The following is a 26,946-nucleotide window of genomic DNA, read 5'->3' on the forward strand; positions in this document are numbered from 1 at the left end:
AAATTTTTTTTGGCTTTTCTAGGGCCACACCCTTGGCATATGGAGGTTGCCAAGCTAGGGGTCTAATCGGAGCTGTAGCCGCCAGCTTATGCCAGAGGCACAGCAGCGTAGGACCCTAGCCGAGTCTGCATCCTACACCACAGCTCACAGCAAAGCCGGATCCTTAACCCATTGAGCAAGGCCAGGGACTGAACCCGCAACCTCATGGCTCCTAGTCAGATTCGTTAACCACTGAGCCATGATGGGAACTCCCCTATTTATTTATTTAACCAGCAAAAAGGGTTTACTCAGGAATGGCAGAGAAAATTTGGGACAAGCAATCTTGCCTGTGATTCTCAGGCAAGTCCAAAGAACAGAAGAGAGGGTCCTGTTTTTGTTCAGTTTTAGGAGAAAATTGAGGAAGTTTATTTGCTGTTTTGTTTGTTTGTTTGTTTGTTTTTAGGGCTGAACTTGTAGCACATGGAAGCTCCCAGGCTAGGGGTTAGGATTAAGCAGCTGGCCACCTACACCACAGCTACAGGAACGCGGGATCCAAGCCTCGTCTGTGACCTACACCACAGCTTGCTGCAACTCTGGATCCTTAACCCACTGAGCAAGGCCAGGAATTGAACCTGCATCCTCAGGGATACTAGTTGGGTTTGTAACCTGCTGAGCCACAACAGGAACTCTGGGAAGGTTGTTTTGAACAAAAGTTCATTGGAGAAGAACATTGTTTCTCATTGGCTGCAAATGGTGGTTAGAGCATTATTGCTGGCGCAGGGAGGTGCTGACCTGAAACGAAGAGACTACTGGATATTTCTCCAGAAAACACGGATTTATTTGAGGTCAGCGAGAACTGTAATTACGGGTGTGCAACCAAGGGAAGGGAAGGGGATGCTTTTATAGAAGGGAAAAGGAAGTCGGGAGGGCTACAGTAAAGAGTTTATGGATTTCATAGGTGGAATCCTTGCCAGTAAGGAGAGAGGTCTTTTTTCTTCCTGTTGGGCTCTGCTATTGATGCAGGTGATGAGAGCTTCCTCTTCTGCTCATCTGACTCTATTTAATTAAGATTTCTGGGAGTTCCCATCATGGCTCAGTGGTTAACGAATCTGACTAGGAACCATGAGGTTGCAGGTTCAATCCCTGGCCTTGCTCAGTGGGTTAAGGATCCAGCACTGCTGTGAGCTGTGGTGTAGGTCGCAGATGCAGCTCGGATCCCGAGTTGCTGTGGCTCTGGTGTTGGCGGGCGGCTACAGCTCCGACTGGACCCCTAGCTGAGAACCTCCATATGTCGCAGAAGTGGCCCTAGAAATGGCAAAAAAGACAAAAAAAAAAAATAAGATAAATAAAAGTTTTCAGTTCATTAATGTTTTACATTGGGGTGTTCCTTTTTCCTCTTTTATTTACTTATTTTTAAATTTTTCCTTTTTTTTTTCCTTTTCTTTTTAGGGTCACACCTGTGGCATATGGAAGTTCCCACGCTAGGGGTTGATTTGGAGCTGCAGCTGCTGGCCTACACCACAGCCACAGCAATGCCAGATCTTTAACCCACTGAGCGAGGCCAGGGGATCTAATCTGCATCCTAATCTGCAGATTCCTATTGTGGCTCCCCCTTCCTTTTTTTTTTTTTTAAAGCAAGAGACAAAATAGGAACTCCCCTTTCCTTTTTTTTTATTTTTTTCAAGCAAGAGACAAAATTCTTATGTGAAAATGTCCTCTCTTGTACCAGATGAAAAATAACATTCTCATTTTCCTTCTTCCTGCTGTTCATGAAGGCCGGAATGAGTGGTATCTGAGTGAGAGCTCTCCATTCAAGGCTTTCTGACTACATTTTTTTTCTATTGAAGTCTATTTGATTACTAACACTGTGTGAGGTGTTCCCATTGTAGCTCAGTGGTAATGAACACAACTAGTATCCATGAGGATGCAGGTTTGATTCCTGGCTTCGCTCAGTGTGTCAGGGATATGGCGTTGCTGTGAGAAGCAGTGTAGGTTGAAGATGCGGTTTGAATCCTGCATTGCTGTGGCTGTAGTGTAGGCAGGTAACTGCACCTTCAATTGGACCCCTAACCTGAGAACTTACATATGCAGCAGGTGCAGCCCTAAAAAGCAAAAAAAAAAAAAAAAAAAAAAGTTCTGCTGTACAGCAAAGTGATTCCATCACACACACACACACACGCATATATACATATGCATTCTTTTAATAAAAGAGTCCTTATTTTTTGAGATATATACTAAAGTGTTTATGGGCAAAACGACATGCTCCCTGGAATTTTCTTTAAATAATTCAATGGGATTGGGTTAGAGTGCAGATAAAGTAAGACTGGCTACGAGTTCATAACTAGGGTTGCTGGAGGATGGGTACTGGGGGTTCCTTACACAATTTTCTCTACTTCTGAATATGTTTATCAATTTTGAATATAAAAGAAGAGGGGTTCCCATTGTGGCTCAGTGTTAACAAACCCGATTAGTTTCCACGAAGTTGGTCTCACTTAGTGGGTTAAGGATCCGACGTTGACTTGAGCTATGGTGTGGGTTGCAGATGTGACTCAGATCCTGAGTTGCTGTGGCTGCAGTGTAGGCCAGAGGCTATAGCTCTGATTTGACCCCTAGCCTGGGAACTTTCCTATGACCCAGGGGCCGCCCTTAAAATAAAAAAGTAAAAAATAAAAAAAGAGATGAAGCCTGTGTCACCTCCTCCCAGTCACCTCCTGTCACTTTCCCCAGAAGGTTAGATCTCTCATCTGGGCTTGTCAAGCCACCTAACACGCTGAACTGCAGTCCAGTGGTTTACTGCCCTCTGGAGGGCAGGGCCTGCCCTGGGCCCCCGCCATTTCCCTGGGACCTGGTTCCTGGCATAAATGAGCAGATGACTCAAGTCTTGTTTCCTCTGTGGTCAAGCATGTCTATCTCCAACTAGCAGCTAAGTTCCTGTGATGGCAAAGGCCAGACATTTAATACTGGTCTGTTTGTTCTGTGGGCATGATACAACACGGAAACTCTGAAGTAGGTATTTGCCTGTCAGCGAGCGACTGGAGTCGGGTGCGTTTCCCAGAAAATCCAGTTGCTGACTGGACTGACATGCTCTGAAGAACTGGCAGGACGGGTGCTGCTTCCAACTTCAGAGTCCAAAGGCCTGGCAGGTGCAGCTCTTTGGGCAAACCCCGCTCACACCCCGCTGGGCAAAGGATGAAAAGTCAGAGGAGCCAGACGCCTCCCGTGATTTGGTACACCCAGTGGCAGGACAGAAAGTTCTGCTCTGGCTCGTGGCCACCAACACCTATTTAGGAAGCCCGTGGCTCGAATGACAGCTCCAGGAGGACCCCACGTTTCCGTGAGGCAAGCCCCAAGAATGAGGCTGCCTGTGCTGCTGATTTTCCTGGCCCACTGGGGAGTCACCAGAGCTGGACAAGGTAGGCACTGCGAATGCCTGTGATCTCTCTGTTTTGTACTCTGAACTTAGGGTTGAGGGCTGCTAGAAACTGCCCACGGAAAGCTAAAAGACTGCTTAAAATAGCAAGGCAGGGAGCTGGGCAGGGAGGCTGGGTGAGAGAGTTAGCGAGTGGTGGGGGTGCTGTTTGAGCCTGAAGATTTTTTTTTTATTAAAGCAGACTTGAGGAGTTCCCATAGCGGCTCAGCAGTAACAAACCCGACTAGTATCCATGACGTTGCAGTTTCCTTAACTCAGTGCAGTGGCATTATCATGAGCTGTGGTGTAGGCCAGCAGCTGCCACTCCGAGTCGACCCCTAGCCTGGGAACTTCCATGTGCCACAGGAGCAGCCCCAAAAAGAAAAAAGAAAAAAGAAAGTATATTTGATTTACAATATTGTGTGCCAATTTCTGCTGTAGAGCGAAGTGACCCAGTTATACATATATACTTTTCTTATAGAGCCTGAAGATTTTAAGTGGGGGTGACAGCTGGCCCCAAGAGGGACAGTGACATTGTTAAGAGGTGTGGGTACATAAAAGCCAGACAGCTGATAGAGGTAGAGGGTGGCAGGCAGATTCATGAATCATTCAACACATATTGGTTGGGGGCCTTCATGGATCATGGGCTATTCTAGGAACCAGGGATGTGGCAGAAATGAGAAGAAACAAAGTCTCAGTCTTGGTGAAGCATTTCTCCACTGGGGGAGAAACAGACCAAAAGACATGCCAACAAGAAAATACATATTCCAGGGAGTTCCAATCGTGGCTCAGCGGAAACGAATCTGACTAGCATCCATAAGGATGCAGATTCGATCCCTGGCCTGTGCTCAGTGGGTTAAGGATCCCACGTTGCTGTGGCTGTGGTGTAGGCCGGCAGCTGAAGCTCCGATTAGACCCCTAGCCTGGGAACCTCCATATGCCACGGGTGTGGCCCTAAAAAGACAAAAAAAAAAAAAAAAAAAAAAAAAAGAAAAAAAGAAAAGAAAAGAAAATACGTATTCCAGGAAATAACAAGTGTTATGGAGAATAATAAAGCAGACTCAGGGCCTCGCCAGGCTGACTGGAGGTTTAGGACTGACTGAAAAAATCTTCACTCACCCCCTGACTCCTTCACTTTTAAATGTTTTCTTAGAAGCCCAAATGCCAGAGTTCCTGTTGTGGCTCAGTGGTTAATGAATCCCACTAGGAACCATGAGGTTGCGGGTTCGATCCCTAGCCTTGCTCAGTGGGTTAAGGATCCGGCATTGCCGTGAGCTGTGGTGTAGGTTGCAGACTCGGCTTGGATCCCGTGTTACTGTGGCTTTGGTGTAGGCAGGCGGCTTCAGCTCTGATTCGACCCCTAGCCTGGGAACCTCCATATGCCTCGGGAGCGGCCCAAGAAATGGCAAAAATACAAAAAAAAAAAAAAAAAAAAGAAGTCCAAATGCCAGTGGGCACCCCCTTCCCAAACCCAGGGTCTTAGTGGTTAAGAGTAATCTCCCCTGCCCCAAGAGATGTTTGCTGCAATATTGTTTATAATAATGCTCACAATAATAGAATAGCTGAATAGATTATGGTAAAATCACCAGGCAGAAAAGTTTCAAGAGGAAATATTAAGTAGCATTTATTAAGCACTTATGTGGCAGGCATTGCAAACATTTTTACACAATATCCCTGCAATAGCCTTGGGATTTGGGATTGTCAGCAAGAAAAACAGAGCCTTAGAGAAGTAACTCACCCAAAGTTACATATCTGGTAAGTGTCTTGAGTCTGGACATGAACTCAGGCTGTATGTCTTCGATCCGCATATAAAATAATGTTATATGAAAACAAATAAACACTAAAGAAAATAGCTAAGAAGAGGTAACATTTATTTTCTGAGCACTTACGCTATGCCATGCTTGTCCTAGGTGCCTGATATATGTTGTCTTTTAAAAACAAAAACATATTTGAGGGTGGTGCCGTGGGTTAAGGAATCCAGAGCTATTACTGCAGGGGCTTGGGTCCTGCTGTGTTGTGGGTTCAGTCCCTGGCCTGGGAACTTCCACATGTGTGGGTGCAGCCAAACAAAATAAATAAAAATAAATAAATAAAACCTATTTGAGGAGTTCCTGTCGTGGCACCGCAGAAATGAATCCGACTAGGAACCATGAGGTTGTGGGTTTGATCCCTGGCCTCGCTCAGGGGGTTAAGGATCTGGCATTGCTGTGAGCTGTGGTGTGGGTCACAGACATGGCTCGGATCCCACCTTGGCTGTGGCTGTGGCATGGGCTGGCAGCTGTAGCTCCAATTAGACCCCTAGCCTGGGAACCTCCATATGCTGCAGGTGTGGCCCTGAAAAGGACAAAAAAGACAAAATAAAATAAAATAAAATAAAAACCTATTTGAAAAATGAAATGAAAAGACCGCCTTTGATTTTTATAGTCCCTGTAAGCTAGGTACTATTGCCATTATATCCATTTTGCAGAGAAGGTAGACTCAGAAGGGACACACACTTGCCCAAGATCCCACAGCTAGGAAGGGGCAGGGCCAAGTCTGCACTAGGCTGCCTTATCCATCATGCCCTTTGGGATGGTGGGTTTTAGAGGTACTATTTTTTTGTCTCCTCTCCAAACCAATGTAGGCATCTATAATCTAAAAATGGAATTAAATTGAAAAAGATTCCGTAGCACCTGTGTTTTCTTTCTTCCTTCCTTCCTTTCTTTCTTTCTTTCTTTCTTTCTTTCTTTCTTTCTTTCTTTCTTTCTTTCTTTCTTTTTCTTTCTTTCTTTTCTTTCTTTCTTTCTTTCTTTTCTTTCCTTCCTTCCTTCCTTTTTTTGTGTCTTTTTAGGGCCACACCCACAGCATATGGAGGGTCCCAGGCTAGGGGTCCAATCAGAGCTACAGCCACCAGCCTATGCCACAGCCACAGCAACTCCATATCTGAGCCAGATCAAACGAACCTGCATCCTCATGGCCCCCAGGCAGATTCGTTTCTGCTGAGCCACAACGGGAACTTCCTCTGTTTTTGGAAACCACGTCTCTTCCTAAAGTGCAGATCTTGGAGCCATCCAGATAGCAATCACCTGTGCTTTGCACAAAACAGGATGTTTCTCACTCTACCTTCCTTAGCCAAGAGCTAGGGTAGGGTGCCAACTTGCTGGCTTTGTCGTCTCCCACACAAACCCTAGGCAACGCTGTATTTATCCCTCTGCTTCTAATGACAGAGAAACCCAGGAGTTTTTTCAGCATGGACTAACCTGGTAGGAAAACATCTCCCTGGAGAATGATGAGCCTACCTGGTGGAGCCGCTGCGAGGAGAGGCAGTCCCCACAGCTAACACAAGGGAGCAGTAAATGTTGGTGTTACCAAGTGGACCCTCTGTGTCTTAGAGAGACTTATGAAGGAAGAATTTTTTCTTTTTTTCTTTTTAGGGCCACTCGTGAGGCATATGGAAGTAGCAGGCTAGGGTTCGAATTGGAGCTGCAGCTGCTGGCCTATGCCACAACCACGGCAATGTAGGAATCCAAGCCATGTCTGTGACCTCAACCACAGCTCACGGATCCCTAACCCACTGAGCGAGGCCAGGGATGGAACCCGAGTCCTCATGGATACTAGTGCGGTTCATTACCGTTGAGCTACCAGTGGGAACTCCTGGAGGAGGAATTATAATGGAAGCATTTGGGGTTATCGCTTAGTGTCAAAACAAAGGACTGAGTTCCCTGCTGGTCTAGTGGTTACGATTTAGCACTTTCAAGGCTGCCCCCTGGGTTCAATCCCTGGTCTGGAAACTGAGATCCCACATCAAGCCGCTGCATGATGCACCAAAAAAAAAGAAAAAAGGAAAAAAAAGAAAAAAGAAAAAAAGCCTACACAAAGGACTGAAACGGGGACCAAAATTGCTTTGTGGTGGGTCATACGCATAACTGAAAAAAGTCATGGAATCACTGCCAGGGCCCTCAGATAACCTTTGTGCAACACTCACATTTTACACTTGAGGAGAGAGAGGTTCCAGAGGAGACGAGAAACTGAGACTCAAGGAGCAGAGGAGCCCAGGGTTTAAACGCTTGGGCTGACAGGTCCACTCGTTGGCCAGGTGCTCATATGAGATGACCCCTGTCATCCATACCTCCACCCTACTGCTACTTGCATCATTATTCCTATTTGACAGGTGAGGAAACTGAGGCTCGCTGGGGAAATCTCATTCAAATTGCCATCAACTGTGGAGGAGCCAGGAATAAAAATAAGATTTCCCTGAATCCAAATCTCATTCACGCCCTTCCAAAAACATTCCACTGCCTTAAGCCAGAAGAGCTAGCGTCTACCTTTTAATATCTATGTGACCTTGAGCCTCTATTTCACTACTTATAAAATAAGGATATTAGCAGAGGAGAGAGTAAATGATAGTTAGGTGAGATCATGCGCTTACATTGCAACATGCTGTAACAGTTTAAGGAAACCCTTTTTTTTTTTTAATAGCCAAGGTCACATGGCTAACGAGTGGCAAAGTACACTGTGATCATTTTCTGTCCTGATACAATGGAAATCACAGGCCTGCCGCTATCGAGCTCAGTTTCCTTATCTGTAAAATGGGTACATTCATAAAATGGATTTCATATTTTGTTGTGAGGCTACATGGGCAGAGAGCTTGGCACAGCATCTGACATTCAGTAAGTGCTAAGTAAGTGGCAGGTGTCTTCCTCTCCCTTTTCTTGTCTCAGACCAAAAGCAAACTCGCGGTAGTGGCGGGGGAGAGAGCCAGGCCAGCTGTCCAATCCTGAAAGCAACAAAAGTTGGGATTCTCAGGACCAGGCCCTTTTTCCTGGTCTGCAGTGGGGGGTTGACTCTTGGCTCTGAGTCTGGGCAACACTGGAAGAGGAAGCGGAGGAGGAAGTGACAGCAACGGTGGAGAGTGAGGAAATTCCAGGCCTCACCCTTGTTTTAGTCTGAAACAGGATTTAGGGCGGAGGCCAAACCTGTTCAACCCTCCTTTGGTAAGCATCACTGAAACCATTTACGCCAGGCCCTGTGCTGGGTGCAGATGATAAGTCCACTCCATGTGGCCAGTTTCTTTGGATTCCCACTCTCTGCACACAGCAAGAGACTTGCAGCATCTCACTCTGCATCCAGAGTCACTATTGAGTACACCCACGATGAGAAATTCAACCCTGTCTGAATTTACATTTCTTCTTTTCTGGTCTAATACTCTCTGAAAAAAAAAATTTTTTTTTCTTTTTGGCCACCCTGTGGCACATGGAGTTACCTGGCCAGGGATCAGATCCCAGCTATAGTTGTGACCTAAGCCACAGCTGTGGCAATGCAATGCCGGATCCCTAACCTACTGCACCCTGGGCCGGAAATTGAATCTGAGCCCCAGTACTTCCAAGATGCTGCTGATTCCATTACACCACAGCGGGAACCCCTAGAAATTTTTTTTTTTTTTTTTTGGCTTTTTAGGGCTGCAACCCAAGCATATGGAGGTTCCCAGACTAGGGGTTAAATCATAGCTATAACTGCCAACCTACACCACAGCCACAGCTATGCAGGATCCAAGTCGAGTCTGCGACCTACACCACAGCTCACGGCAACACCAGATCCTTAACCCACTGAGCGAGGCCAGGGATCGATCCTGTAACCTCATGGTTCCTAGTCAGACTCGTTTCTGCTGCACTACAAAGGGAACTCCTAGAAAATTTTTTTAGAAGTTTTTTTCTTATGGCCACTGCAGTCGGATTCTTAACCCACTGTGCCACAGCAGGAACTCCTGGTCTAGCACTTTTTTTTTTTTTTTTTTTGTCTTTTTGCCATTTCTTGGGCCACTGCTGCGGCATATGGAGGTTCCCAGGCTAGGGGTCGAATCGGAGCTATAGCTGCCGGCCTATGCCAGAGCCACAGCAACTCGGGATCTGAGCCTCATCTGCGACCCACACCACAGCTCACGGCAACGCTGGATCCTTAACCCACCGAGCAAGGCCAGGGATCAAACCCGCAACTTCATGGTTCCTAGTCAGATTTGTCAACCACTGAGCCATGACGGGAACTCCCCTGGTCTAGTACTCTCAAACTCCATTTCCACACATATTCCCCGGGATAGCGCTGGTTATTAATTAGTAAGATCTTACAATGCAATTTGTAAGCCTTCTCCCAGATCAGATTTTTGTGTATATTTCTGTGGAGTGTGATAAGATTTGGCTCTAGTTAGGAGCTCAGCAAGGTGAAGCCACGTGTCCCTGGTCTCACAGTTAGTATGTGGCTCCAGAGCCTGGGCTCTTAACTCTCTCACCTTTGCTCTAAAACCAGCAGTCTGCTTAGAAATCCCACAGGGTTCTCGAGGGTTACACAGCCTAATCCCTCATGTTGCTTCTCAGGACACCGAGGAGGAGAGACGGAAAGGTCAGAGGTCAGGGGAGTTCCTGCTGTGGTGCAGTGGGTTAAGAATCTGACTCCAGCAGCTCTGGTTGCTGTGGAGGTATGGGTTCAATCCCCAGCCCGGTGGAGTGGGTTAAAGGATCCAGGGCTGCAGCTGCAGCTCAGATTCAGTCCCTATGCCAGGGATGTAGCCATAAAATTAAAAAAAAAAGTCAGAAGTCAGGAACAAAGCCAAGCCTGTTTTCTGCTGGGCTCAGGGCTTCTCTGAGCAGAGCTAGATGCTGGGTTTAGAGAAAACTTCCTTTCACCTGTGCAAGCTCCCCTCCCTCACCTCAGGGTTCCTGATTCCCCCACCCCCACCCCAGGCTCAGGACCCACATTGATCTGGGTCTCCTTGCTCCTGCAGGGAAGTTCTGGCACATCTCTGACCTGCACCTTGATCCGGACTACAAGGTATCTCAAGACCCCCTCCAAGTGTGCCCATCTGCAGGCTCCCGGCCGGTGCTCAACGCAGGCCCCTGGGGGGACTACCTCTGCGATTCTCCCTGGATCCTCATCAACTCCTCCATCTACGCCATGAAGGAGATTGAGCCGAAGCCAGACTTCATCCTCTGGACTGGGTGAGAGCTGTCACCACAGCTACCCTTCCCTGGGCCACTCTGTGTGCCACCTGCCCACCTGGCACCTTCCTCACACCATCTGCCTTAGTCCTTGACCCAGCCCTGTTGCAGAGAGGATGAACCTGAAGCTCAAAGCTTGTCCAGGGGAGCCTGGGCTTGGTTGATTCCAGGGTCTATGTCCTTGATTTTGTGTCTTCCGGGCTCAGCAGAATCCAGCTCTCACTGAGGCTAGGGACACAGGTCATGGCACATCTGGGCAGGTGAGCAACTGCCAGATTCGAAGCCAGGGGATCCCACTGGGGTTTAGGGACTCCAAGCCTCAGAGATCCAAATGCAGGGAGGAAGAAAGGAGGGCTGAAGGTGGTCCAGCACTGGGACTAAGTGTCGGGTCAGCTTCCCTGGCCCTGGCGGTTCTCACTGGTTGGAACGCTGCTCTGCATGGAAACAGCTTGAGGGGTGATTTCTGCTCAGCCAGAGAGAAGCCCTTTCTGCTGCTCCTCCAAGGATGCTGCTGTAAGTTGTTGGACTTTCCTCAGCACTTAGGTCCCTCTTCACTCAATTGCTCTCTCCTTCCCTCCCTTGACAGGTCAACCTGTCTTGTGCTCATCCCGGGGTAGATACAGGTGAACAGAGATGTTGGGACCTGGACCCGCCTTCAGGGAACTCATGGTCTCATGGGTGCTGCAGACAAGGCCACTGACCATTATTTCCCAGCAAGGAGAGAGGGTCACTGGGGGGTTGTGTGGGCTTCACAGGGCACTGGGCTTCTTCAGGTGGGATTGGGGAGGACTTGCTGCAGGAATGGGTGAGTCAGGGAGTGGGTGAGCAGGGCTGGCAGGAGCTCTGGCTTCTAGCACCCTCTTCCAGCCTCCATGGACACTTCTGTAAGGCAAGATCCAACCCACGGTGCCCGCAGCTCTCCCTCACATAAGTGCGACCGGGGAGTTCCGATTGTGGCTCAGCAGGTCAAGGACCCCACGTAGTGCCTGTGAGGGTGCAGGTTTGATCCCTGGCCTTGCTTAATGGGTTAGGGATCTGGCGTTGCTGTGGCTGTGGTGTAGGCCAGCAGCTGCAGCTGATTCGACCCCTAGCCTGGGAACATCTGTATGCTGCAGGTGTGGCCATAAAAAAAAAATTAAAAGGAAATAAAAAAATAAAAATGAGTGACCAGAATGGCCCTCAGATGGACCCTGTGGTCGGCAGAGGGAGGAGCAAGACTGAACACTTAAGAAATGTCACAGTATCTCAGGAAGGGCTCTGGCAGTTCTGGCTTCCCTGGCCCAGGAATCAGTCTAAGACGAGAGTGAGATTTGGGCCATGACCCTGGGCTCCTGCTTGTTAAGGAGGGGCCACTGGAGAAATGTATCAGGGTCTTAAAGACAAGATCCCTGTGGGAAATTCATGATCCTTTAACAGGAGCATGAATTTTCTGGGAAATCTCTTGGACTTGCCAAGATACAGAGCATTAAATAAGATGACCTGTAGGACCTTTTTTTTTTTTGTCTTTTTGCCTTTTCTAGGGCCGCTCCCACGGCATATGGAGGTTCCCAGGCTAGGGGTCGAATTGGAGCTGTAGCCACAGCCACAGCAATGCAGGATCTGAGCTGCGTCTGCAACCTACCCCACAGCTCACAGCAACGCCGGATCCTTAACCCACTGAGCAAGGCCAGGGATCGAACCCACAACCTCATGGTTCCTAGTCGGATTCATTAACCACTGAGCCACGATGGGAACTCCTCTAGGACCTTTTCTAATTCTTTGGTTTCTAAGAAACTTGACCTCCCCAGGAGAATTGCAGTCCTTTAGGGGATAACCTGTAGAGACTGGATGTATTTTCTTTCTTTCTCTTCTTTTTAGGGCTGTACCTGTGGCATATGAAGCTTCCCGGGCTAGGAATTGAATCAGAGCCGCTGGCCTACACCACAGCCACAGCCACGCTGGATCTGAGCCATGTCTGCGACCTGCACCACAGCTCGCAGCAACACCGGATTCTTAACTTACTGAGCGAGGCCAGGGACCGAACCTGTGTCCTCATGGATGCTAGTCATATTAGTTTCCACTGAGCCATAATGGGAACTCCTGGATGTATTTTCTATCACAGAATTAAATCCTCCAAACCAGGGAGAAAAATAGGATTTTGTTCTAATATCTTTGGATTCCTAACATTTTCGCAGGGAGGTCAGGGCTCAAAATGCCCTCTTGTTGCCCTAATGAGGGTATCAGGGGCACGGTAGGGGGGTAATGGATGCAAGCAAAGACTCTGGAGCCAGGCTGATTCAGTTCAAACCCTGAACTATCTATTTGTATACACTTAGGCAGGATTCTTCACCTTTCTGTGCCTTGGTTTCTTTACCTGTCAAATGGGACTAACACTAGGACCCATGCTGTAGGGTTATTGTGAAGAATAAACTACATTCTTAGAATAAATGGGTACAACACACAGAAAGTAGCTAGCGCATGGGGGGTGGGGGGATGTGTTTGGGCTGTGGGATGGAAATCCTGTGAAATCAGATTGTTATGATCATTATACAACTACAGATGTGATAAATTCATTTGAGTAATTAAAAAAAATGAAAAAAAAAAAAAAGTAGCTAGCGCAAAGTGAGCCAGTGGGAGCTGCCAGTAGTGCCCTTAGTCCTGGCAAGTATCTAGGCAGCAGTTGCCTCACCCTCTGGGTCCAGCAGGGATCTGAGGCTTTAGATTGTGGGAGCTCCTTGCATCTCCCAAACCTCCCTTTCCCCTTCCTCCCCCACATTGCTGCATTTGCTAAGGTAGATCCAGGAATTTAGGTCTGTCCAAGGGGGAGAGATGGAGCAGAGGGAGCTAAATGGTTCTGGGGCAGGTCCTGGACCTGCCAGAGTAGATCTGAATTCTATATTCTGAAGCCAGATCCAAACTCCTTAGAACCTTGGGGAAGGGAGAAAACTCAGACACAGCTTCTCCACCCTAAGTACCCTGGGGTCTTGCAGATGGGCCTGGAACCCCAAGAGCTTCCCTCGCTAGATAATATTAATTGCAGCTACTGTATTTTATATACATACCTTCCCCCTTTATTTTTGTTATTATTTTTTTGGCCATGCCCGCGACCTATGGAAGTTCCTGGCCAGGGCTCAAAACTGCACCACAGCAGCAACCCAAGCCACTGCAGTGTCAGCAGATCCTTAACCCACTGCATCACAAGGGCGCTCCCCTTCTCTCTTTATTGAAGCCCCACAAATACTCTGCTTGTAGATGCCATTATTATCCTTCTTTTACAGATGAACTGATGGACTCTCAGAGAGGTTAAACAACCATCCCAGGGACCCACAGCAGGTCCATGGCAGAGCCCAGGTTTGAACTCTGTTCCGTGTGACTCCTGGCTCCAGCCTGGCCATTCCCCCTTGACATACGTCTGAGGCCCAGTTCTGCTCTTTTTTCACAGTAGAGCCATCCCTTCCTTTCCTTGTGGTGCTTTCTGAGTTGCCCAAACTGACCTGGTGGTGTTTTGCAGTGATGACACGCCCCACGTGCCCGATGAGAAGCTGGGGGAGGCGGCTGTGCTGCAAATCATGGAACGCCTGAGTAAGCTCATCAGAGAGGTCTTTCCAGGTAAGAATACTCCCTAGGCCCCTGACCCCCACATGGTGCCTGGCACAGCGGGACAACAAAAGCAGCAACATGCAGAGGAATGACCTTTAACCGTGAACAGTGAGGGCTGCTGCTAGGTCCTGTGCCAGGCATTTCACAGCAATCGTGTCTTACCTTCCAACAACCCTTCAAGGAACAGAGCTTGTCAGCCGGTGGATACACACCAAATCCTATGAAAGGTGTTAAATTACCAAATTCAACTGAGTATATCTGAAGATCGATTTGGCTTTATTCAACGGTTCATGAGCTGGGCAGCATCCCATTAGAAAGGAGCTCCAAGGAGCTGTCTGAAATGGAAGGTTTTATAGACAGAATTGAGTAGAAAAAGGAAGTTTCTAGCAAAAAGTGGATTATTTCAAGCAAGGTTCCCTTCCTTTAGGGGAATGGGGGTGGAGTGGTGGTTGTCTGTCAGGCAGATTTCCTCACTCTTGTTGACTGTTTAAAGGTCATATTCTTGGGAGAGAATGAAACTGCAATTGGGTTAGGTATTAAGTTTTGGGTTGTCAACCTGGGACTTAGCACAAGTAACTCCATTTTGTCCTTTTTTTTTTTTTTTAAGGGCCGCACTGGTGGCATATGGAGATTCCCAGGCTAGAGGTTAAATCGGAGCTGTAGCTGCCAGCCTATGCCACGGCTACAGCCACAGCAACGCCAGATCTGAACTGCTTCTACGACCCACACCACAGCTCATGGCAACACCGGATCCTTAACCCACGGAGCGAGGCCAGGGACCAAACCCGAGTCCTCATGAATGCTAGTCAGATTCATTTCCACGGAGCCACAATGGGAATTCTGTAACTCTATTTTGGGCCTGTTTTCATTTTTAATAATGAAAATGTCTGACATTTCATTGGCTTCCACCCTGCCTGTTTAGCACCAGACTCACAGCCTCTTCTTAAAGCATCTAGAGTTCTATTTAGACACCGTCCCTAGGTAAGTCTCTCACGTGGGCTTGCACCCAGTGCTTGTGTTCTGCTGAGGCCCCACAATTACCATCTGTTGCCCTCAAACCGTCCCAGCTGCTGGGACTTTCGGGAGATGCTGATTCTCAGTCAATGTGCTGTTTCTTGATGCATCCCAAGGTTTTCAGAGCCTGGGACAAGAGGCCAGGACTGTGAGTGTGACAGCAGACCCATGGGACATGACAGAGAGGATGAGGTCCGGGTGTCCCCATCTAATGGCCATGGGAATGGTTTTAAGCAGGCTGTGTCAAACACAAGGCCCTGGGGACTGAATCAGGCTCTTGGGCTGCCAGCTAGGGACCTGTGAAAGCAGCCTTCCAGCTCCCACCCCCCAAGCTCTTTTGGGTCTGGCACAGCTCTAAGTCAAGCATTCCTCTAAGAATATTATATGCCTTAACTCTTTCACTGTCAGATAATCCTAGAGGGAGGTTCTATTACCACCTCTGTTTTACTGATGAGAAATGTGAGCCTTGGGGTCAAGGAAACTGGCAAGGCTGGGGATACAGATCCTGGTTTGGGGACAATACTTATCTTCTACCTCCACTGTCACTCCAGAAGTGGCCCCAGCTGCTGTCACCACCCCACATCTGTCCCAAGGGAACCTCCTTTCTGTTACCTCCTTCCCTCAACATAAATCAATTTGTGCAAAGAAGTGGCCTGGGTGCTTCCAGTCCATGTAACTCAACCCAACCCAACTCAGACGTGCTTGGGCTAGTTTGTATTCCAGCAGCATTCACTACTAGGGTCAAACAAGGACACTCTTCTCCATGGCAACAATAGGATTTTTTTTTTTTTTTTTTTTGGCAGAGCCCATGGCATGCAGAAGTTCCTGGACCAGATATGTGGGATTGCCCAGGCCAGGGATCAAATGCAAGCTGCTTCAGTGATAATGCCAGATCCTTAACCCTCTGCACCACAAGGAAACTCCCAACAATAGGCATTATTATTGCCAGTGTTTAGATAAGGAACCTATTGCTTAAAGCTAGTTGGTTCCGGAGCTCCCAATGTAGCTTAGTGGTTAATGAACCTAACTAATATCCATGAGGACTCGGGTTCCATCCCTGGCCTTGTTCAGTGGGTTAAGGCTCCGGTGTTGCTGTAAGCTCAGTGGTGCAGGTCGCAGATGTGGCTCAGATCCCTCATTGCTGTGACTGCAATGTAGGCCAGCAGCAGCAGCTCTGATTCAACACCTAGCCTGAGAACCTCCGTATGCCATGGGTTTTTGCGTCCTTCCCCCCAAAAAAGCTAGTGGTTCCCTGGGAAGAGATTCAAACTCAGATCCAATTCTGAGCACTCTTTTCTCTGCTCCACGTGGGGCTTCAGGAACAAAAGTGAAATAATGGATAAGAAAATGCTTTATTATTATGATTAAGCATTCAGGTGTAAATTGTAAGATTTTACAGTTCATAATTCACTTGCATATTTTTTGAATTTCCTAAATCCAAAATACCACTGACCATAAGATGTTTCATTATTTTGTGTATCACTAAGAAAAAAAATGTTGGAGTTCCCATCATAGCGCAGTGGTTAACGAATCCAACTAGGAACCATGAAGTTGTGGGTTCGATCTCTGGCCTTGCTCAGTGGGTTAAGGATCTGGCGCCATGAGCTGTGGTGTAGGTCATAGTTGTGGCTCAGATCCTGCGTTGCTGTGGCTGTGGCGTAGGCTGGCAGCTACAGCTCTGATTAGACCCCTAGCCTGGGAACTTCCATATGCCACAGGAGTGGCCCTAGAAAAGGCAAAAAGACAAAAAGACCAAAAAAAAAAAAAAAAGTTATCATTTAAAGTATGACACAGCACTTTCTTAGGGCCTCCATGGTAAGACACATCCCACCAGGAGAGCTATTAAGATGAGAATAAATTGGAGGAGGTGAAATTGAAAGCATACAACTCAGATTGGGACTTGAACCCACTTCTTTTTCACTAAAATCACACACAGGTTCTTTCCGTCTCAGGGCAGAAGGAATCTAGTGAGAGGCAAAGTAATACGGGAGAAGCAGATTTATTGAGAGAGGTAGAGTGTGGGCCATTTCAGAAAGTGAGAGGTTCTGAGATACGGGGTTGGTGAATTTTAACGGGCTGGGTAATTTCATAGGCTAATGAGTGGGAGGAATATTCCAACTATTTTGGGGAAGGGGTGGGGATTTCCAGGAACTGGGCCACCACCCACTTTTTGCCTTTTATGTTGGCCTCAGAACTGTGGGGGTGCCTGTGGGGGTGCCGTTTAGCACATGCTAATGTATTACAATTAATGTATATTATGAGGCTCAAGGTCCACTTGACGTTGAACCTCTGCCATCTTGAACCTAGTTGATTCTCTCCAGTTTTTGTCCAATCCTTAAGTGCTAGATCATTCTATTAAAGGTTGTCCCTGTCTGCTTCCCTCCTGTTTCAAAATGAGGCGTTATCTTATTTGAAAGCGGCAGCCACATGGGTCGAGCAGAACAGTCCCTATTAGGTAGATTCAAAAGCTGAAGCAACTTTGCTGGAGAGGTAGAAAGGACCGAAATTCCAGATTTTGGATTCCATGTCACCTGTTCCCCCCTGCCACGTGCCGCCTGGGTTCCCCATCAGAGTTGCTGTGAACACTGGCCCCTGCCTCTCCACTGAGGTTGATGCTGAACTCAGGCGTGTGAGGCAAACAAATCCAGGTCCCAATTTGGGCTCTGCCACCTTCCAGCTGGGCAATCCCCTGGACGCTCAGCGATCTCCCTTGCAAACTGCGGGATGATGATGGTACCTGCCCAGAGGGTTGTTGTGAGGATTAAATAAAGTAATCCATTCACTCACTTAGTCTGTCTACTATAGGTGAGACACCATTCTAGGCCTAGGGGGATTGGCTGTGAACAAGATGCCAGGTCGTGGAGTTCCCCATGGTGCAGCGGAAACAAATCTGACTAGGAACCATGAGGTTGTGGGTTCCATCCTTGGCCTCACTCAGTGGGTTAAGGATCCGGCGTTGCCGTGAGCTGTGGTACAGGTCGCAGATGCGGCTCGGGTTGGATGTTGCTGTGGCTGTGGTGTAGGCCAGCTCCAATTTGACCCCCAGCCTGGGAACCTCCGTATGCCGTGGGTATGGCCCTAAAAGGCAAAAAAAAAAAAAAAAAAAAAAAAAAAAAAAAGCCAGGTTGGGTCCTTGCTTGTAAGGAGCTTCTAACAGTGCCTGGCACACAGAAGCAGCAAAAACCTGTCACCCAAATACTGGGTTCCCTTTTTGGTGGGTGTCAAGCCAAAAGACAGAGGAGAATGAAGGATTTAATACTTGTAGCAAATAAGAACACTGGGGATCTTTGCCAAAGCAGTGTTCCCCTGAACAGCAACATTGGGGAAGTTTTAAGCTAAAGGTATATGCATATTCATGAAGGGATTTGATCAGGAGAATTCAACAGGGAACTGGAGCAAAGGTCAACAGAGTCCAAGCTTTAGTTGATTGAAGTCACAAGGATCAGAAAAGGTCAACACCTTTATCCCTTATATTCCAGTAAAGCTGGTGTTTAAATTCTATGAAACAGCTCAAGAAACTGCTTCAGGCTAATCTTTACCTTTGAAACAGAATTGGGAGTCTCTGCAGCTGATTTACTGTCTTTGCTCTTATTACTTTTCTTGCCTGCTAACAGTCATTTGTTCTTTTGTTCCCTTGAAGTCATTATACTGAGGAGTTCCCCTGTGGCACAATGGGTTAAGGATCTGGCATTGTCACTACAGCAGTTTGACACCCTAGGTGCTCAGTATTTGCTGACTCATGAATGACTGAAACTCCTAAGACCTTCCAGGGTGAAGCGGACCCCTTCACTGCTGTGGCGCAGGCTTGAGTCCTGGCCCAGGAACTTCCACATACCGTGGGTGTGGCCGGAAAAACAAAAAATCATTATTACTGAGCCTTGTTCAAGGGCAAGCATTGTAGGCAGGCTCAGATCCCAAATGACTTAGGCCCCAAATGGATTTTCTTAGGTCAAGAAAGTCATACCTGGTCCTCTTTCTCTGGGGACCCCCTACCTTATATGCTTATAAAACAGGAGAGATTCCCTCCCTTTTCATCTGCCTTAGGGATTCCATGGACTTGTGTTTTCTCTTCTGTTATCTCTTTCTTCCTGTCTGTCTGTCTTTTTTAGGGCCACACCCAAGGCATACGGAAGTTCCCAGGCTACAGGTCAAATTGGAGCTTCAGCTGCTGGCTGAAGCAACTCAGATCCAAGCCTCGTCTGTGACCTACACCACAGCTCAGGGCAACGCCAGATCCTTAACCCACTGAGCAGGGCCAGGAATCTAACCCACAACCTCATGGATACTAGCTGGGTTTATTACCGCTGAGCCTTGACAGGAACTCCTTCTCTTCTTTTTTTCCTTTTTTGGCCACCCTGTGGCATATGGAGTTTCTGGGCCAGGGATGGAATTCAAGCCAGAATTGTGATCACAGCTGCAGCAATGCCAGATCCTTAACCTACTGAGCTGGGCCAGAGATTGAACCCGCATCCCTGCCACTGCAGAGACACCATTGATCCCTTTCCGCCATAGTAGGAACTCCTGGAAACACTTTCCTAAGTGGGATCTGGAGATACCAGCCTCCCCCATTGGTTCGAGATCACTCCCTGGGGTAAACCAAGCTCATATAAGGGCAAAACCCTGCTCTGAGCTCAGAGGAGTTTTTGTAGATTGTCAAATATTTATTGAGCAACTACTACATGCCAGACACAGATGTAAAATAAAAGCAGGAACAAGGCTACTCATAAGGAGGAAATGAGTCTGATGGGTTTCCCTTCCCTTCCTGGGTTCATTCATAGGCCAGATCCTCAGGGAGGCCTCCCGTGACCCCTACTTCCATCTCAGTTACACACTCCCACAGCGAGTGGCTCTTTTTGTGACAGCCATTACTCAGTACCTGTCACCCCTACAGCACTGCAAGGCCTCTGGGCCTGGGTGTAGGTGCCTGGTTACCAGGTCTACACACTGGTACATCCTAGGTGCTCAGTATTTGCTGACTCATGAATGAGTGAAACTCCTAAGACCTTTCAGGATGAAGCAGACCCCTTCCCTAAGAGTAAGATGAATCTGGAACTGCAAAGAACAAGGAACACAAAATTACCAAGTGGCTGATTATGGAGCTGAGATTATTTAGATCTCCTTGCTTTTATCTCCCCATCTCATGCTCTGAACAGGAAGGGGGCTGAAAACTCACTGCCCTTCCTTCCTAGATCTGGGCAAAGTTCTGCCAGATTCTATAATGTGGTTTTCTGCTTATCTCTGTATTTTCCTTATCTGTGCTACTGCTTTTCCCTATTAGCTTTGGTGGCCAGTGACTGAGAATGACAAACTCCACTGAGCTCTTTTGCATTCACTCATTCATTCATTCATTCATTTATTCATTTATACTTCTTTTTTTCCTCCCAGATACTCAAGTCTATGCTGCTTTGGGAAATCATGACTTTCACCCCAAACACCAGTTGCCTGCAGGAAGCAACAATATCTACAACCAGGTAGCAGAGCTGTGGCGACCCTGGCTCAATAACGAATCCATCGCTCTCTTCAAAGAAGGTGCTGACATTGTTTGCTACCATAAGGGGCATTTTATGCCAAAGTCTGATCTAATTTCAGTCTCACGACACCCCCAAGAAGTAGGGATGGATTTCATCCCCATTTTACAGATAAGGAGACAGAGGCTTGAAAAGACCAAGTCACTTGGCCAAGTCACCCAGCTTAGAAGAGGTGGACGGGAGCAGAATCCAGGGCTGATTCCAGTGCCCATGTCACTTAACCCCACAGCACAAATGAGGGTCCTAAGTGAAATCACTGAGTGTTTCCTGTGTGCCAGGCGCTGCCCTCAGCACATTGCTAGAATCCTCCTAAGAACCCTAGGAAGGGGCAGTGACCTTCAGTTCAGGCTGGGTTTCTGCCACTGTTGACATTTTGGGCCGGATAATCCTTTGTTGTGGGGGCTGGCCCGCACATTGCAGGGTGTTTAGAAGCATCCCTGGCCCCTACCCACTAGCCGCTAGTTGTGAAAACCAAAAAATGACTCCGGATGCTGACAAATGTCCCCTTGGGGACAAAAATCTCTAGGTTGAGGACCACTATTTTGGAGACACAGGATCCCAAGGTGACTTAACCTCCTCTCCTTCCCTTCCTCAGTCCCCTGCTGCTGGGGCTCCCCATTGCTTAGACCCAACCAGAATCTCACAGCACAGAAATCCAGATTTAGGCCACCGCTCCCAGGGCAGAGAGCTGAGTGGAGTGGGTTGACCGTGGATCTGGATGGGCACACATACCTCCGTGTTATTCCATTAGACAGAGGAGGAAACAGGCAGAGAGAGGTTAATGAACTGTCCCATGCTGCACAGCTAGTAAGTGAGAGAGCCAAGACTTGAACCCACTCAGCCTGGCTCCAGAGCCGTCGGTGTTACCCATGATGCCCCTCCTTTGGGAAGATGGGAAGGGAGGATGCAAGGGAAGGAGAAGGTGGGGGAGTGACGTGGAGGGGGACTGAGGACCCTGTCAGATTCTGTGGCTGCTGTGTCCTAGGTGCCTTCTACTCTGAGAAACTGCCGAGCGGGGCTGGGCGGATCGTGGTCCTCAACACCAACCTGTACTACAGCAAAAACGAGCAGACGGCCAACATGGCCGACCCCAGCCAGCAGTTCCAGTGGCTGGACGACGTGCTGAGCAATGCCTCCCGAGCTGGGGAGATGGTATGGACGCCCTGATCCTCCCCCGCCCTCCCTGGGGTCACTTCCTGAACAAGTCTGCTTCGTTGCACAGATTCACCCACTCATGTCCACCCACTCACAGAAGGTCCTTCGTCAGCCTAGCACTGGAGGGGACTTCTTCTTCTTTTCCTTTTTTTTGGCTGCTCTGAGGCATATGGAGTTCCTGAGCCTGGTATCAGATTCGAGCCACAATTGCCACCCAAACTGCAGCCTCTGCAATGCCGGATTCTTAATCCATTGTGCTGAGCCGGGGATTGAACCTGCATCCCAGCACTTCCAAGATGCCGGCGATCCCAGGAGGGGACTTCTTCCATGCTCACAATAGCCTGGGAGGCTGTGCCCCTGGAGCCCCTTGTGGATGGGAGGCTCCCGATAGGCAGGGACAGGCTCAGATCACACAATGAAGTGGTGGGGCCGAAACTAGAACACCGGTCTCCAGTCTCCAACTCTACTGCTCTTTCCACAGCGTCAGCCACACTGTGGGCTGGACCTCAAGGGAATGCCCTGCCCTTGGGGTGCGTCCATCCAGTCTGCTAGGCGGGCAGCCCCCTGACAACTGGCCCTGTGTCTCATTTGCCTGAGTCCCTGCTCTGACCAACGCATCCCAGCGGGATCTTGTGGCTGGTGCTTTTGAGCCCTCGCTAGGCATCAAGACATACTGCTAAGTGCTTTCCATGGATTATTTCATTTAACTATCAAAACTCCACCCGTCAGGTGTCCTTCCCAATGAGAAGAGTGAAGCTCAGAGAGGTGACTCCCAGCTGGTGGCCAACTATAGTTTGATTCCAAACTCACGCTCTTTACTGTGCCCCTCCCACCCCTCCCACCATTCTACCTCTTGCCACGGGAGCCAAGGGCCCACACATTGCTAGCCAAGTGACTCAAGGAACATAAGACAGGACCACACATTACTACACAACCAAGCAAAGAAGGTTTCGTGAGGAGAAGCCTCGTTTCTGAAGCATCAGGAAGACTTCACGAGGAGGTGCCCTTTGAGCTGGGTTTTTGAAGCTTGAGTAGGATTTACAGAAGTGAAAATGAGAAGGGCCCTCCAGGTGGCAGGCACAGCATGGGCAGAGGCACGGAGGTGGGGCAGCACACAGTTCATTCATTGCTGGGTACAGAGAGATGCCTGGGAGGGGGAGGGGGAGGGGAAGGAGCTACCTTGGAGCCCATCTGCTTGCCCTTGGAGAGATGGGCAGGTTGTGAGGGGCAAAAGTGACAGGCTGGGGAAGGCGTCTCTGAACGCTTTCTGCGCACTCCTTCCTCGTAGGTGTACATTATCGGCCACGTGCCTCCGGGGTTCTTTGAGAAGACGCGGAACAAAGCATGGTTCCGGGAGGACTTCAACAAGGAGTATCTGAAGTTGATCCACAAGCACCATCGAGTCATCGCGGGGCAGTTCTTTGGGCACCAACACCTTGACAGCTTTCGGATGTTCTATGATGATGCAGGTACCCAGCCTGGAGGGCAATGGCCAGCCCACCTCCCTCCTTCTCTTGCCAGCCTCTCAGTTCCACTGTCTCTCTCCTCAAAGGTGCTCCCATCAGTGTCATGTTCCTCACACCTGGGGTCACCCCATGGAAAACCACGTTAGCTGGAGTGGTCAACGGGGCCAACAATCCAGGCATCCGGATGTTTGAATACGACCAAAGCACACTGAGCCTGAAGGTCAGGAGCCTGGGGTCTGCTGGGGCCAGAGGAGGAGGGAGGAGGGACCTGATTTCATCACCGCCTTCCCTAACTCTTCGCTAGCTAATCCACCCTCTACTGACCACTGAGCCTTAGGAAGGTCAAGTTACTTCCATCCTTCCAGAGCTCAGGATCAGAACCTTGGAGCTGGGAGTTCCCGTCGTGGCTCAGTGGTTAACGAATCCGACTAGGAACCATAAGGTTGAGGGTTTGATCCCTGGCCTTGCTCAGTGGATTAAGGATCTGGCGTTGCTGTGAGTGGTGGTATAGGTCGCAGATGCGGCTCAGATCCCGTGTTGATGTGGCTGTGGTGTAGGCCAGCGGCTACGACTCCGATTAGACCCCTAGCCTGGGAACCTCCATGTGTCACAGGAGTGGCCCTAGAAAAGGCACAAAGACCAAAAAAAAAAAAAAAGAACCTTGGAGCTGCCACCAAGTCAGATCAGTTCTTCCCCCAATCTCTTTTTGCCCTGGATCATTGTCAAGGAAAGTTTCCTGCCTGGTCTCTCTGCCTCCAGCTGGAGCTCATCTGCTACAGCTACAGAAGGGATTCATCTTGCTAGAGCACTTCTTGTCTCACTCTCCCGCTCAAAAACCTTCAATGGCTCCCCAGTACCCCCAAAATACATTGGAGCTCCTTGGCCTGGTATTGAAGGTCTCTCATGGTATGGCCTCAGGCCCACTGCACCTGTCTTCTCTACACGGACTATGCTGCAGCCCAGCAGGCCCCTAATTCAGTGAACTATCCCACTTCTCCTGGGAGGTGCTTGTGATTGCTGACATGACAAAGACATATTGTCCCTTAACGTGGTCAACAAAATGCGTTATGCATGTACCATGTGCCAGGCCCTGTGCTAAGCTCAGGAGATATACAAACAAAACGTCACTGCTCTCCTGGAGCTGGCATTCTTACAGGAGACAGACAGTAAACAAATACATAAAATCAAGTGTGGCACGAAATGGGTTCTAAGGAGAAAAAAAAGACAGAGAGGAGGCGGGTGGTGATGGTTATGGGGGGGTGTGCTGTTAGATAGGGAAGTGTCATTGATAGGGTGACATAACTTCTGAGTAAATTAAGGGAGGGAGCCATGCGAGCATTGGAGGAGGAAGAGCAAGTCAGAGGCCCGGGTGGGGTCTATGCTTGGAGTGTTAGGGAAGGAGCAGAGGCCAGCGTGGCAACAGTGGAAGTCCCAGCAGGATGGTGGGAAGGAGGTCAGGTCACGTAGGCCATGAGTAGGACTCTGGAATTTTATAAAATCACCATCCTGCTGGGTGGAGAACAGGCCTTACGGGGCAAGGGCAGAAACAGGGGGACCAGTGAGGAGGTGACCATAACCACTGAGAGGTGATGGTGGTGTGGGCAGGGTGGTAGTGGTGGATGATGAGGTGGATGGTAGCCAGATCCTGGAATGTATTCTGAAGGCAGAGCAGACAGGATTTGCTGATGGATTGGATGAGGGATATAAGAGAAAGAGAGGAGTCCAGGAGGGCACCAAGGCCCTGGCGGGAGCACCCAGAAGCATTTACTGAAATGGGATCACTGTGGGAGGAGGAGATTTTGGAGGAAGATTCGAAGCCTGGTTTTCCTGTTAACTTTGGGATGTCTAAATGCATCCAAGGGAAAATGCTGAGGGAAGAAGCAGCTGGGTGTTCAGGTTGGAGTTCCAGAAAGAGGTGGGTACAGAGATTTAATCTGGGAGTTGAGAAAGGACATTTAAAACCAGGGACTGCGTGAGATAACTGAGGCCCTTGACTCCAGAGTAAATGCAGATAGAGAAGAGGTCTGAGGATTTTAAGCATATGATCTGTTGTCTACTTGGGCACTCAGAGTTTGCAGAAGACTAAATGAAATAATGTAAAGTGCCTAGTAGGAAGCTGCCATCCCTCTATGGCAGCTCCACCTCTTCTGACTTGAAGCAGATCCTCAAATTTAAGTGGAAAGTGTTGGACAGATAAAACCTTCCAGATTCTAGTCCTGAAAAATGCACCTGAGTCCCAGGGGCCTTGGATGCATCCCAAACTCCCACCAACTACAGTTCTCTAACCTGGCTCAGTCAGGCATTACATTCTTCTGCCTTTTTTTTTCTTTTTTTTTTCTTTTTTTGGTTGAGATATTTTTTTTTCTTTATTGAAGTATAGTTGATTTCCACTGATTTGAATTGCTTTTAATCCATTAATTCTGTAAATATTTATTGAGAATTTTCTGTGTACTTAGGAGCTTGCCTGATGAGAAAACGCACAGGCCATGGGGTAAAAAACCTGGATTCCAATCCTGCCTCAGCTCCTGAACCCCTGTGGAATGGGACCCTGACCAAATAAATTAACTTCTTTTTTTTGTTGTTTTTTTAGGGCTGCACCCGCGGCATATGAAGGTTCCCAGGCTAGGGGTCCGATCGGAGCTGTAGCTGCCGGCCTACACCACAGGATCCGAGCCACATCTGCAACCTACACCACAGCTCAAGGCAACGCCGGATCCTTAACCCAGGATCCTTAACCCACTGAGCGAGGCCAGGGATGGGACCCGCCTCCTCATGGATACTAGTCGGGTTTGTTAACTGCTGAGCCACCAGGGGAACTCCCGAAATTAACTTCTTTGGGACTTAGCTTTCTCATTTGTGAAACGAGGATAATAAGTACAGTTAGCTTACCAGTTTCAATCAGAGAATGTCTGCCAAGCATACCTCGGAAATAGTTAATGCTCAATAACTAATAGCACTTATGACTGGGGCTGTTTAGAATCTGGGGGGCGAATGCAAGGTAGAGGATTAGGGGCAGAAGCGGCCAGCTGCTCACGGCCTGTCTGCTTCGCGCCCCTTCTGCAGGACATGGTGACCTACTTCTTGAACCTGAGCCAGGCGAACGAGCAGGGGACACCGCGCTGGGAGCCTGAGTACCGGTTGACGGAGGCCTACGGGGTGCCCGACGCAGGGGCCGGTTCCATGCACGCGGCGCTGGGCCGCATAGCCAGCAACAAGGACGTGCTGCAGCGCTACTACGACTACAACTCGGTCAGCTACGAACCGCAGCCCTGCGATGAGGCCTGCCGCGTCGAGCACGTGTGCGCGCTGCGCGAGGTGGCCTTCGATGCGTACGCCGCCTGCCTGCGTGACCCCGGCGTCGCGCACGCGCCCTGCCTCGCGCTCCTGCTGGCGGCGCTGCTGGGCCTGCGCGCGCTGCTCCTGCGGTGGTGACCTGGGGCGCCGCAGGTCGGATGACAGGTCTCGCCTGAGGAAATGGGGGCAGCATCACTCTCGAGTGCTGGACTTTTCCACCCTTTCCCTCGCGTTCGCAGAATGAACTAGGACGGACAGCCGAACAGGAAATGATGCACCAAATGCACCACCAGAAGCACATTTCTTTCAAGTTCCATTTATCCAAAGCACAATGCCTGTCGTGCATATTAGTCTGTGCATTATTCCTTTTAATTAGTAAATCATGTTTAAAGCAACTCCCATGCGCAGTTATTGAACGTCCTGCCCTCCTCCCATTCGGATAATCGGAGTAAAATGAGCTGCCAGGAAGATGCGCCTGGTTGATCCAGTGCCCTCGGTCTCCCCTGGCACACGGTCTGGACTCCAGCCATAACTGGCGAAGTCCTGCAATCATG

At 48.9% G+C, this 26,946-nt stretch overlaps 1 protein-coding gene across 1 annotated transcript; it reads left to right on the top strand.

Annotated features, from left to right (window-relative positions):
• Nucleotides 1-2,871: 2,871 nt before the first annotated feature.
• SMPDL3B (sphingomyelin phosphodiesterase acid like 3B) lies at nt 2,872-26,787 on the top strand. The gene is made up of 8 exons (XM_003127737.6): nt 2,872-3,392; nt 10,143-10,356; nt 13,847-13,944; nt 20,335-20,478; nt 21,463-21,629; nt 22,921-23,101; nt 23,185-23,318; nt 26,162-26,787. The coding sequence occupies exons 1-8, from the start codon at nt 3,284-3,286 to the stop codon at nt 26,528-26,530; spliced, it is 1,416 nt and encodes a 471-aa protein (XP_003127785.3). The 5' UTR covers nt 2,872-3,283; the 3' UTR covers nt 26,531-26,787.
• Nucleotides 26,788-26,946: the final 159 nt, after the last annotated feature.

The sequence above is a fragment of the Sus scrofa genome, chromosome 6, assembly GCF_054392235.1.
Source record: "Sus scrofa isolate SSC_HxYL_T2T_F1_AM1 chromosome 6, Sscrofa_HxYL_maternal_Yorkshire_Landrace_v2.0, whole genome shotgun sequence".
In the NCBI taxonomy this organism is placed as follows: Eukaryota; Metazoa; Chordata; class Mammalia; order Artiodactyla; family Suidae; genus Sus; species Sus scrofa.